The 14,179-nt window shown below is 35.3% G+C and overlaps 2 protein-coding genes across 10 annotated transcripts in view; one reads left to right on the forward strand and one right to left on the reverse strand.

The window, feature by feature from the left end:
• LOC138692576 (cyclin-J-like) overlaps positions 1-11,609 on the forward strand; it is a 36,542-nt gene extending 24,933 nt beyond the window's left edge. For 3 of the 4 annotated variants that reach the window (XM_069815573.1, XM_069815588.1, XM_069815582.1), the window contains exons 5-6: positions 6,110-6,269; positions 10,395-11,609. In XM_069815573.1, the coding sequence (XP_069671674.1) occupies positions 6,110-6,269; positions 10,395-10,542 (308 nt within the window). In that variant the 3' untranslated portion in view covers positions 10,543-11,609. Of the gene's footprint in view, positions 1-6,109; positions 6,270-9,059; positions 9,646-10,394 lie in introns of those variants that run through there. The other variant, XM_069815596.1, reaches the window with a different exon arrangement.
• LOC138692451 (beta-mannosidase-like) overlaps positions 1-14,179 on the reverse strand; it is a 20,429-nt gene continuing 6,250 nt past the window's right edge. For 5 of the 6 annotated variants that reach the window (XM_069815489.1, XM_069815488.1, XM_069815491.1 and 2 more), the window contains one exon: positions 1-2,978. In XM_069815489.1, the coding sequence (XP_069671590.1) occupies positions 278-2,978 (2,701 nt within the window). In that variant the 3' untranslated portion in view covers positions 1-277. Of the gene's footprint in view, positions 2,979-8,415; positions 8,564-14,179 lie in introns of those variants that run through there. The other variant, XM_069815493.1, reaches the window with a different exon arrangement.

Genomic DNA, 14,179 nt, shown 5'->3' on the forward strand with positions numbered 1-14,179 from the left:
AGGTTTTAACATAAGAGTGTATATTGATATATACAGTACATACATGTATTTGCAGCTCCGTATTTGTAGGAGTTTCATTTGTTAAAACAAAATCAGTGGTTTAATGAACCTGTAAACATATTTATATGCTTAAGTACTCTTTGTCCCTTGTAGCAGCTTACAAATGGTGAAAAGATTTCTAAATTTTTCATTACAAAACTCATATATCAAATAATCTTTTATCTTACAAGTACAAGGAACACTTGCATGCTATCATAGTCATACAGTATATAACATTTTAGTGGATATCTGCAAGTGAAATAATTGTAACAGCTTGCTTTAGTTGATCACTTGTGATATTTTGTTTTGCATTGAACTGCACTTTTCGACTAGAAGTAACCATCAAGAACCCATTGTCCGAGAAGTGGCCCTCAATATTGTATGCCTCCAGCCATACAAATAATGCCACTGCATCTGTTTTAATTTTTACCTCAAACACTTTAGCCTCTGCCCCAGGTGTCACAGCATCCACAGTAATGTTTGCTCTTCTGAAACCAACAATTTCTGCGAGAGATGAAAGTAACAAAAAGTTATGTGGACTAATGTCTTGTCCACTGCGTGTCTGCAGTGTAAAGTAAAAGAAGCAACTTTGAAATACATTGCCCTTACATCCGACACTGTGTACAAAATCCACCAGATATGTATCAACTACTTTAGTGACAGATGCATTGTGTAATATGTGGTTTGATGAAATTTTGTAGATTGGAGTTAGACTGTCCCAACTGTACACAGAAATCGTGAGTACTGTTTCCATATCCTGCAAGAGGTCTGATATAAGATGCACTTCAAGCTCTCCACTAATTGTCATACAAGGAGATACAAGAACTGGTGCAAAGAAATTGCATGCGAAATAATGTAGCATTTTCCATTTCCCCCCAAATTCTATAGAAGCCCAAGATGGTGCCTGCCAGATGTCATTCAGTTGCCAGTATAGGGCACCCATTGTTAGTCCTTGTCCATTTGATATCAATGTGCTTCGCCATCGTCTGTAATTCTCAGTTTCAGTCTTGATAGCCATGGCTTGATAAATCTGGCTGAAGTATATGAAGGTCTGATATTCTTCAGGACTGGTTATGTCTGCTGGAACTGGGAGGGTTTGTAGCATTTCTATCTGCATCTCATAATTTCCTCCAGGGTGGTGTTGCCTGTGGTCGGAGAAATTAGATGTCATACTCCAATCTGAAAGTTCTGACACTGCTGACAAAGTTTTGAATGATGGAAGAGACTGGAAACCATACTCCGATGCAAAACGTGTCTCTGGATATATGGCTGGCTGCCACCCATTAGCCAAATAGTTGTAATAATGTGTGTCTCCATACAGTGAGCTATATGGATTATCAGCTATGTAGCCCTCCTGTTCTGATTCTAATCCATTTGATGGACTAGATACAACATAAGGACGACTGTCTTCTGCCTGAACCAAAGGTCGTATCGTATCTACATAGAGTTTGATGTAATCTGCTTTGTATAAACTGTACTTGCTTCCACTAGTACCATACCAATTGCCCCTAAGAGCAGCTTCATTCTCATTGTTTCCTGCCCATAATGCAATGCTGGGGTGATGTTGAAGTCTTCGAACTTGCTGCTTTACTTCAGTTTTAACAGATCGGAGGAATTCTGGGTTTGTAGGATATAGAGCACATGCAAACATGAAGTCTTGCCAGATTAATATTCCCATCTCATCTGCCAGTTGATAGAAGAGATCTGATTCATATAACCCACCACCCCACACACGCAGCATATTCATGTGGGCCTTTTTGCTTGATGACAGAAGGTGATGTATTGTTACCGGATCAGCTGATTTTTCAGGAAGAACATGTGATGGTATCCAATTGGAGCCTTTTGAAAAAATCGATACGTTATTTACTTTAAAATAAAACGTAAGGCCAGTCCCTTTTTTTACTGGTTCTTGCACTAGTTCAATTGTCCTGAAACCCACTTTCAACGAGGTCTGACTTACCTCCTTGCCAAAACTATCATTAAAGGAAACAGACAAATTATAAAGCTTCTGAGCACCAAACTCGTTGGGCCACCACAATTCAACATCTTCCTTTGCAACCTCCATTTGAACGGTAGCGTTAAATTCTCCAGGTACATCTGGAGTCATTGTTACCGCCTTTGTAGTTATTAGAAGTTGTGTATCAAGCTGAAGACTGACTTCAAATTTACCACTTACTTCTGAAACTTCTCTTCCTGTTTCAAAAAATATTTTAACGTCTAAAATCCAATGATCTTTCGTTTCTTTAGCATTTGTTGTCACATCCCGAATCACAGCTGTGTCAAATGCTTCCAACACCACACTCTTCCAGAGCCCTGCAGAAGGAAAGGCAGGTCCCCAATCCCATGCAAACGATGCCTGCATCTTCCGAAGGAAGTTAACATGACACTCCCCTCTGTATTCTTTTGGAACACAGTTAGGTGGCACAACGTAGTTTTTGGCTTGTTCTTCAGATCTGGCTTGAGCTGCAGTTATAGCTGATTGAAATCTCACCTCAAGATGGTTTTCACCACTTTGGATAACTGACTTGATGGGAAATGAGTAGCGAACAAACATGTTACCACAGTCGCCAATATGTTTGTCATTGAGGTAGACAGAAGCAACAGTGTCAACTCCGTGAAACACCAAGAAGATTTGTTGTTTTTTAATCAGCTCTGGTGCCACTTGAAAGTTGGTAGAGTAGGTCCAGTTGTCCATACTGACCCACCGATATTCAATGTCATTGAAGCGATAATAGATGTCTTGTGAGAGTATGCCAGCTGTCCGCAAGTCAGTGTAAATTCCTCCAGGGACCACAGCAGCTGCTTTTATAGTCCCATTTGCATTTCGAACTGTCCACGTTCCATCCAGTGCTGAAGAGTCTAGTAAAAGTGTAGCATCTATAAAAGTAGTGAATGTGACTATAGCACTTGTCAGTAAGAGGATTCCAGCCATCATTGTACTGCAAAAAAGAATTGAAATGCATAGATATTATATTGTTTATGATACATCGGTGGACAAAAAATTTGAGACACTTGAATTTTACTTCGTAAATGTATTTAATATGTCACCAATATGTTTTAAATGGTGATTGATTTAATTATAAGATTATAAATGTAACATAGACTGAAAACGAAAATGATTATGACTTCATACCATCAACAATTGAAGGGTTCAGAACCATAGTGGGTTAAGTGCCATTTACTAAAACCGTAGAAAACAAGGGTTAAAATGAAGTTATTACCATAATTCAATGGTGTTACTAAATCTACGTTTTACTCTGTGAAAAGATTTATTAAATCTACATACTTAGACTTCAACAAACAAAATTTGATAACACAATCTCAAGGGAAAAAATGGAACTCTCTGCATCAAAATCCACAGTTAATTCCCGATTTACCACGCAAATCGTCTGTAGCTGCATTTAGATTGGCAACAGGCCATGATTGTTTGGCCAAACACCTGCATAGAATTGGAATATATCAGTCCCCTAACTGCCCATTGTGCAACTCAAACCAAGAAATGGATTCGGAACACCTCAAAATCTGTATTTCAGTGGCTGGCCATCATAATATCTTTGAAAAATATTGGAGTGCAAGAGGTCAAATGACTTTATTGTCAAATGCCTGGCATTAGAAAACAAACAACAATATAATTCAATGGAAACATATAGCAAGTAATATATAGTATACACATTAAAACTAAATGATATGTCAATCTTAATTAAACTATGGTATTCACTTAACTTTAACGTTTTTAATAAATGACGCTTGGCCCACTATGGCTCTGAACCCTTCAATTACATCACAATCTAGATTTGAACAAATTTTGCTTATACAGATTTCTGAATGTTATGTTCATTGTTCACACATTCATTCAATTTTTTATCATTACTTTTATTAGTCAGTTAATCTTTTAGTACTTTGATTTTTATTGTATTTGTAAATTTAATATTAATTGTAATTATAATTGTAATTGTATTCTTAATATTGTAGTTGTAATCCCCTAGTAGAGGGGAAGAGAAGGCCTGATGGCCTTATCTCTACCAGCCTAAATAAATAAATAATGTGTTTTTAATCAGTTAATTTTGTATGTTATTACACAAATGAAGCATTTTTCGAAGAAATGACAAAGGAATATTTTTTTGGCATGTTCTTCATGTTGATATCTTACCACTCATACATCTCAATACTCAATAGTTCTACCATAAGTGGGATTCAAACTTCACATTTTTTTTTTCGGCTAAACCGCTATCGAAATATCAAAATGAGATTTGAGTTTTTGGTCACTTACAACCTAAAGATTTTGTTCTTAAATTTAATGCAGTTATACCTCTTTCACCCTGTATACTGTTATACTCAGTGTTATTGCAACCAATGCTTCATACTGACTAAAGACTATAAATCACCCACCACAGCAATGTCTGTTTTGACGCACCACTTACTAATATGTGGGCATAGCGTCAAATTTAAATGGTCTAATTGTTTCAACGCCACCCAAATATCAGATAAGTATCTGCTCTTAGTTTTAACCTTAAACACAGCAAGACTTATACCACTAATGCATGCAAATTTCTAACTCCTAACCAGGAATTCATATACCTACATAATCTAGGAATACTAATTGTCTGTTGTAATGGATACTCGGGTCTTAAAAGTTAAAGAAACCGAGCTGAATAAAAAGTAGCAAATTGATCATCTCTATTCCAGGCCGGATTTAGGTATAGTGCCGCCCCTAGGCAATGCTAAATTTTGCCGCCCCCAACTCCCACAAACAGTTTATGAGCAGCTATTATGTAAGTCATGTTTAGTTTAAATTAGTCTTAAATGAAATTTACATTGCAGAAAACAATAAATTACTGGAATCAAAATTCATACTTGTTACTTGTGAATTATAAAGTTTTCCTTCGCACTTTCTTCACAGAGAAAGCATTTATGATGTCATCTAGTCGATCTGACGAACCACATCAAATCAGACTCGATGCAAAGAAACATATTTAACTTATTCATTGTTGAAACAAAATTGATTTGTGAAAGACAAGGCTGTGGTTTATTTTTAAACATTGGTTTTGTTGAAGGTATAATTATTACGAGTATTTTTTACTTTGATAGGAAGTATAAAGTAAATTGAAAAATAAACTCCAACTCTTTTCAGAATAAATCTTTCATATCGAATTATATAGTGCAAATGCTGGAAAGTGATTAAATAATATTGTTGACGAAATGTTATATTGGAAATGTAACTGAGAATTGTGGTTACTATTCATAGCGATAAATAATAAGCACACATCCAATTTGATTTTCAACAATGCATTCTTGTTTATACAAGCAGTTAAATTTAAGCAGTTTCATAGTATAATAACGTGATACCATACTGGCATTACAATATAATTATGTTGTTGTTGTTTTCTAATGCCAGGCGTTTGACAATAAAGTCATTTGACCTCTTGCACTCCAATATTTTTCAAAGATATTGTCATGACCAGCCACTGAAGCACAGATTTTGAGGTGTTCCGAATCCATTTCTTGGTTTGAGTTGCACAATGGGCAGTTAGGGGACTGATATATTCCAATTCTATGCAGGTGTTTGGCCAAACAATCATGGCCTGTTGCCAATCTAAATGCAGCTACAGACGATTTTCGTGGTAAATCGGGAATCAACTGTGGATTTTGATGCAGAGAGTTCCATTTTTTCCCTTGGGATTGTGTTATCAAATTTTGTTTGTTGAAGTCTAAGTATGTAGATTTAATAAATCTCTTCACAGCGTAATACGTAGATTTAGTAACAGGTCTGTAAGTAGCAGTGCTGCCCTTCTTTGACAATATAATTATACAGCTGCACACTTTCCTTTTACTTTCACCGCTACCATGACAATGCGATAACAAACAATATTCGACTTCCACGAGGTGTCCAAGAACAAACTTCAAAAGAGATTTACCAACAAGTGTTTTAAAAACAAATTTCACTGTTAAAAAAAAAAAAAAAAAAAAAAAAAAGGAAGAGAGAGAGAATGCCCCCCCCCCTCCCTGGAAATTGCCTAGGCCTAAATCCGCACTGTCTCTATTGACAGAGATTTTATGGTTGCTGTTGCAGAGGTGTGCTTGATTCCAATGAAGCCTTCTTTTGTGGCAGCTGTGTGCATTGCTGCAGCAAGGCAATTCTTGCACATGTCTCCCAAATGGCCTGATGTGTTGGAGAATGTGACCATGTACCAATACAAGGACTTGCAACCCTGTGTCATGTTGTTCATAAGGTAAGTGTTCAAAGGCTATCAGTGTTAATTTAATAACTATTGATCACTCAGATAGCCGTGTCTTATCAGAGAGATCAGGAGTCAGTCTCTTGAGGATTTCGTAAGATTTGCTGTGAACAAAGAGCTTTGGGATGCATCTTTTCAGAGTTCGTCAATCTTGGTTGCCATTTTCACTTCACCATTACTTCAGGACAGCTGTAATACCATCGCCATATTTATGTTCACCTCTTTCTTCTGTTTCTTCATCCCCCCCCCCCCGTTTATTGATTCTCTGTTTTTCATATTTTGCAATCTTTTCTGTCATCTAGTACCTATTTTATTATTATAATCATCCTTCTGTTGATATTTTTCTTTTGTTTCTTCACCTTTTCCTTGGTTTTTCTATATTTTTTCTTCTCTTTATTTATCTTTTCTTTGCATATTTATGCTGGTTTTTTTTCATATTATGTTTTGTAATGTCTTTCTTTAAATTATCTATGACTCAATGTTTTTCTTGTTTCACTGTCTCTTCTCCTTTATCATCGTCATGATCATCTTTCTCTTCATCTTCTTTTGTTCTTTTTCTTTTCTTCACCTCTTGTTTTTGTAATCTTTTTCAGTTTCGTCCATTTCTTCTTTTGTTTATTGATCTTCTGTCTCGTAATTTTTTTTACTTGTTTCGCCATCTTTTTCTTCTTCTTTCATAATTTTTTTCATCTTTCTTCATCATCATCCTGTCAAGAAATTAGACGTTGTAGTCACTTCTGGCCCACCCATTCAGAAACTTTTTCAGAGATAGTCCTCTTGATTTCTTTTCATCTCAGCCGATATTTAATTACAGTGCATTGTAGATGGAACAGATCAGTCATGTGACTGTGAGAAAGACAATGAACTGCTTCCGTGATAGACTGGGATATTGTGTGGCTGTGAATGGTTCCTAATTTGAGCACATCTGTTGTCAAGTTTGGTTAGTGAAAGTGTTTTGTTTAGTTTTATGGCCTACTCAACATGATTTTACATACTTATTTGTCTCAGGTATGAAGTCTGCGGAACAAGTTTAATAAATAGTTAAAAGACACGAAACTGGTGAATGGGTAAAATTTCTACATTCATACGTAAAATTTAATGGAGATTCGAAATATGCAAATTTTAATATAGAGTGCCATTTAAAAAAATAAAGTATACTGTCACTCTGTATGCCTAAATAACATTTTTCGAACACAGGTATCATAATGTATGGTTTATCTCCAACAGCTTTTGTATAAAACTTTTTTTTTTGTAAAATTAATATTTAAGAAGTTATTAGCAATATGTTGTTGTTTCAATGCCTTGCATCTAGCAATGAAGCCATTAGCATTCGTACTCTCCAATACTTCTGGGCTACAGTGTCTTCTGCAGATAGTGCATTGCAGGTCTTCAAGTCGCTCATTGAAAGAATAGGAATTAATAAAAACGTTTCCTATGAAAGTTGTTTGTTTTGAAGAGCTCTATCAAACAGTACCAAATTTGATCGGACTCCCATTTGAAATTTTAAAGTGATACGCCACTGACCCTACTTCCTGTTAAGATTGATTGATGAAATCAAGCTCAAGTGAAAGTTCACATGTGCTTTAGTTAAAAATATTTTTGTCTGGAAAATTTTAATGCACTAGTTTCGAAATAAATGACTTAACGGTGGTCCGAATCACCCATTGTTTTTTGTACGTTTTCTCATTGAAAGAGTAGGAATTAATAAAAACGTTTCCTCTGAAAGTTGTTTGTTTTGAAGAGCTCTATCAAATGGTACCATATTTGACCACTACTCCCATTTGAAATTTTAAAGTGATACGCCACTGACCCTACTTCCTGTTAAGATTGATTGATGAAATCAAGCTGAAGTGAAAGTTCACATGTGCTTTAGTAATAAATATTTTTGTCTCAAAAATTTTAATGCATTAGTTTCCGAAATAAATGACTGTTACGAGTGGTCTGAATCACCCTGTATTACATCTTTGACAGCCATCCACCTGTTCATCAGTCAATCTGTTTCTGTTCATTTGCATACACCATTTCCCATGCACTGTTAGACATACTTCGTTCACATTGAATACCTATGATTCATTGTTTCATAATCTATAGGCCTACCCTTCATATCATAATGCATCCAAACAATCTGAAATTGACTTACCCAAAGATAAGAGAGTTCAATATAATTTCTGTAATAAAATACAGTATATTAATGTATTTAGTTATAATCTTGGATTGGCTCCATCAAGTTTTAAGCAGTGTGTGACCTGACATGTATGTATATTACTGTCGCGTTATCTTAGAGGAGAAAATAAACAAGATAAGTCCATAGTGCAGCTACAACAGCAGCTTTATGAGACTCCGGAGTTCAGTCATAGAGGTCAGCTTGTTATGTTTATGTTTGCACATTTCTTATGTCATTATCGAAATGAAAAAAAAAAAAAAAAGTAATACAATATGTTAAAAAAGAGTAATGTCCATACTATAGGTTTCTTTACTATTAACAATATATGCAAAATGTTTTAAAAACTTAATTTTATGGATGAAAAATGCAAATCCCTTAATGAAAGTTCAAAATTAAATGAAGTATATCCGCGAAATTGATAGAATTCCACAAAATTACTTCATAATCGAGGTATTTAAGAAAGAACGGCTTTTTATGGAGAATTCGCACGAAAAATGTTTCCTTCTTCCAAATAAAAGTGAAAATTTTCTTCGTTATAAATATACATGAACATTTATACATTTTTTATCGTGCAGCATTAACTTACATGCATGTGACATCTGACAACGATGTACGCATAGTTTCAGGGACTACTTCCAGGGAGCTGCACAAGCATACAACGGTTATTTCTCTTTCCTACAACCACTGCCTTTGTGAGATCAAGAAGACAGTGACGTTACCTCAAAGTCAAATGAAACTGAATTATGTATTTAATTAATGATGCAAATAATTTTCTATTAGTTTCAAGGGACTGTTTCAATAATAATTTTAAAAAATGTTATTTTATTATTTTTTAAGTTTCTTTATGGTGCGAAATGTGCGCGAAATTGCTTGTTTTTTACGAAATTAAAGTATTTTAATTGCCGAAATCAGAGCAAAATAATCACCATAAACGATGAAAGAGTAATGGAACGGAGAAAAATTCTCTCCGGCACTGGGATTTGAACCCGGGTTTTCAGCTCTACGTGCTGATGCTTTATCCACTAAGCCACACCAGATACCCATCCCGGTGTCGGACAGAATCGTCTCAGTTTAAGTTCCAACTCTTGGGTTCCCTCTAGTGGCCACCCTCTGCACTATGTCATAGATGTCTATGAACGTAGGACTGAAGTCCACACATGTGCTGAGGTGCACTCGTTGTGAGTGACTAGTTGGCCAGGATCCGACAGAATAAGCGCCATCTTAAATCACAAAGTGATTTACGCATATCATATATATTATTTTAATGTACCGAAGTACATATAATATTTCCATGCAGATATTCTGCATCATCATACGATGAAAGAGTAATGGAACAGAGAAAAATTCTCTCCGGCACCGGGATTTGAACCTGGGTTTTCAGCTCTATGTGCTGATGCTTTATCCACTAAGCCACACCGGATACCCATCCCGGTGTGTGACAGAATCGTCTCAGTTTAGGTTCCAACTCTTGGGTTCCCTCTAGTGGCCGCCCTCTGCACTACGTCATAGATGTCTATGAACGTAGGACTGAAGTCCACACATGTGCTGAGGTGCACTCATGCCAACTAGTCACTCATAATGAGTGCACCTCAGCACATGTGTGGACATCTATGATGTAGTGCAGAGGGCGGCCACTAGAGGGAACCCAAGAGTTGGAACTTAAACTGAGACGATTCTGTCCGACACTGGAATGGGTATCCGGTATGGCTTAGTGGATAAAGCATCAGCACGTACTGAAAACCCAGGTTCAAATCCTGGTGCCGGAGAGAATTTTTCTCCGTTCCATTACTCTTTCATCATATGATGACACAGAATATCTGCATGGAAATATCATATGTACTTCGGTACATTAAAATAATATAAATCACCATAAAATCACACCCTTATTATGTAATAACTAATATTTGTCAATCACGAATGTCGAATTAATGTGTGAAATTGTGTTTGTTATCCAGTAAGGCAGACAGGGAGGTGGCTTGCGGGAATAAACGGAAGTTGACTGAATCACCAGATCATGGCTATGTAACAGAGGACAGCGTAACAAACAGTCCAGAAGTCTCAAATGATAAACGAAGCTCAAAACGGAGTAGGACTTGCAGTTAAGATGATACAGTCCTTCTTTACTCATAGTACAATGTTGTTCCTCAGGTTGAGAACAATAACCATTGTAAGTTTAAGTACCTAAATTCATTGTTTGTGCCTTAAGATCTGTGATATCACTTTCCCATGCCTTTGTTTGACTGTTGTTGAATGGCTGGTTTGTTGATAGCTACATTGTGACCTAATAACAAAGACTGTTTTTTTGTAGAGGTATGATAAACCTCAATTTCTTATGTAAAATATTTTGTATCTGTTTCTCAGGTAGTCTACATTACTTCACTTTTTTTAAAACTTCTATAATGTTTGTTCTATTTTGTAAGCTTATATGAGTTGCACACCATTGTAACGAAAACTGAAGTTACGTTAAACTAAGTAATTAAGTGTTACATGTAATGTATGTTACTCGTATCATTTTGTTCCATGTCTGTGTAGTTAACTTACTTTGTTGTAGTTAAATGTACATCTGAAATTGTACTTATGCTTCCATTTGATAAAATCATGTTCTGTAGGATGTTAGCTACTCTTTTTCCACAGAATATTGATAAGTATTATTATTTTGTTAAAACTACATTTTCTTTAAAGAAAGAACAAATTCAGATCGTTAGAATACTTCTTTGTTATGTGTAACTTGGCCATATATGACCAGTGTTCGTAACACACATATCAGAGATTATGTTTAAAGTTGCATAATTTAACCTTGTGACTCCTTTAATTTACTTTGATCTTATAACAAATAAATTAAGAGTCAACAATAAGAGAGACTGTTTAATGTTAATCATATATTTAATCATGCGTAAATTGTGAATAAAATTAATTTGTAAGAATACCTCTGAAGAAATATTTTCAAGATAAGTATGTATGTAGCTTTATTTCCAGAAAGTGAGATTATGTTTATGTAATTTCATAATAATGTTGAGTTCAGGCTTCTGTAAAATTAAAATCAGTATTAGTACGAACATTTGTACAGAATTTAGTAATAAAATATGATGTTAAGATTGTTTCGAAATGTTAAGTTCTGTAGGAAATAAAAACGTATTTTTTGATTATGAATAAACTCTCATTAAACACTTTTTAGGAAGGTCTTAATTGTGTAGGAACAGTAATGTATAAATTGAAGAGCTAAAACATTACAAAATTAAAAAAGAAAATACATTCTACTAAGAGATATGCTATTGGAACTAAATGACAGCTGTGAGCAGTATGGGCTGAAGATAAATGCAAACAAGACGATGACCATGTTATCAGAAGAAATATATAGAAAGTAAATGTGTGAATTCGAACTGAGGCAGTAGAACAAGTGAACAATTTCAAATACTTGGGGTATACTGTAAGTAGTAATATGACTGCTGCCAGGAAGTCAAAAAGAGGATAGCAATGGTAAAGGAAGCTCTTAATAGAAAAAAGATCATCTTTTGCGGACCTCTGGTCTCTCAAAAATGAATGACAGTCAATGGTGGAAGTATCAGCAGAGAAAAGTGAAACACGTTGAGAAAACTTGTCTTTTTTTTTTTTAGTTGGTTATTTAACAGTGCTGTATCATCTACTAGGTTATTTAGCGTCGATGAAATTGGTGATCGTGAGATGGTATTTGGCGAGATGATGCCGAGGATTCACCACAGATTACCGGACATTCGCCTTATGGTTGGGGAAAACCTCGAAAAAAAACTCAACCAGTTAATCAGCCCAAGTAGGAATCGAACTCTCGGCAGGCAAGCACCTCAGCCGATTGAGCTACGCCAGTGGTCCAAGACCTGTCTTAACGCCATCTTTTCCCGTCAGGTTTCCAGAGCAAAGAGTCAACACTTCAGCGATTTGGCTAAAGGTATGTATATGGTTACATGGTAGACGAGGATGATGACTGGCAGGGTGAAATGTGGCATAGGTGAGAAAATCTTGCCCAAAATCCTCTCATAAAGGGAAAGGATTATTTTTTATGCTGTAAATTTACGACACATGTTCTACAAAAGAGCCTTCCAGGAAAACAGAGACGTTTTGGAATTGAATGGATTACATCAGCTGCTTGTTTATGCAGATGACATGAATATGTTAGGAGAAAATCCACAAACTATTAGGGAAAACGCGGAAATTTTATTTGAAACAAGTAATGAGATAGGTTTGAAAGTAAATCCCGAAAAGACAAAGTATATAATAATATCTCGTGATCAGAACATAGTACGAAATGGAAATATAAAAATTGGAAATTTATTCTTTGAAAAGGTGGAAAAATTCAAATATTTTTGAGCAACAGTATCAATATAAATGACACCCGGGAGGAAATTAAACGCAGAATAAATATGGGAAATGCCTGCTATTATTCAGTTGAGAAGCTTTTGTCATCTAGTCTGAAAGAATTTATAAAACAGTTATATTACTGGTTGTTCTGTATGGGTATGAAACTTGAACTCTCACTTTGAGAGAGGAACAGAGGTTAAGGGTATTCGAGAATAAGGTGCTTAGGAAAATATTTGGAGCTAAGAGGGATGAAATTACAGGAGAATGGAGAAAGTTACACAATGCAGAACTGCATGCATTGTATTCTTTACCTAACATAATTTAGGAACACTAAATCCAAACGTTTGAGTTGACAGGGCATATAGTACAAATGGGTGAATCCAGAAGTGCGTATATACTATATTATTTATTTATTTAAATTCAGATATACAGAATAAAGAAATATAATTACAAAACAAACAGAGAAATACAAATAAAATAATACAAGCAATATAAAAAGAAGATACAGTAGTATTAAAAAAATTTCAGACCGAATGAGCAGCGCTCGTGCTCGGTCGCAGTTCAGATGTAATACTAAAATAAAAAATAATAATAATATAAATAAATAAGTAAAATAAAATAGGAACTAAAATATAATTACAGCGGCAATGGAATTATATAATATAATATTAACACTAGAGAAGAATAATATCGCACGTGAAAAGTAGGACTAATATATATTTCAAAATTATAGAATACAAATATAATATACTGTCATTGCAAGTTATCTTGAACCTTACATCCCCTAAGTCTGTCTTTGGAACTGCTTGGTACGGCGTGTACTCATCAACGTAACAGCACGACAAGGATGCCCCTCCTCGGGTAACGTGACTCTCTTCAGAAAACGTTGGTTCTTTTACCTTACGGCTCTCTACTGTAAAAGAACTTGGTTCAATACAGACATCATCTTCTCTCGATACTCCGGTTTTGAGAGGAGAACATAGTTTCGTAGCAAGCTTTAATTAACCTGTAATGAGTAAGTATTTAAATATAATCGTGTGTATACTCCTCTCTCATCCGGGCTGGGGACCGGCAATGGAGGAGTTACTACAGCTACTTCTGTACGTTATATAGGCCTGCATGACTTACACCTTCAGCTAATAAGTACATATTCTTGTAACAATATTTTACAGGCTTATTATTTGAATTTACATTAATTTACAATTATATACAATCCATATCCCTGTCATTGCTGCCATCATCGCTTGTTCCAAAATTAATTATTTCGTCAATGGCATCATCCATTCGGAATTATCTTCTTAATCGTAGACTATGTACTACTTTCTGAACACGATAGAATTCTTCGATTGTATCCCGAATAACGTGTTGATCGAAGTCGTCCACTTCAACTTTACACAAGTCCTAATTC

This window comes from Periplaneta americana, chromosome 2, assembly GCF_040183065.1.
Source record: "Periplaneta americana isolate PAMFEO1 chromosome 2, P.americana_PAMFEO1_priV1, whole genome shotgun sequence".
Classification (NCBI taxonomy): domain Eukaryota; kingdom Metazoa; phylum Arthropoda; class Insecta; order Blattodea; family Blattidae; genus Periplaneta; species Periplaneta americana.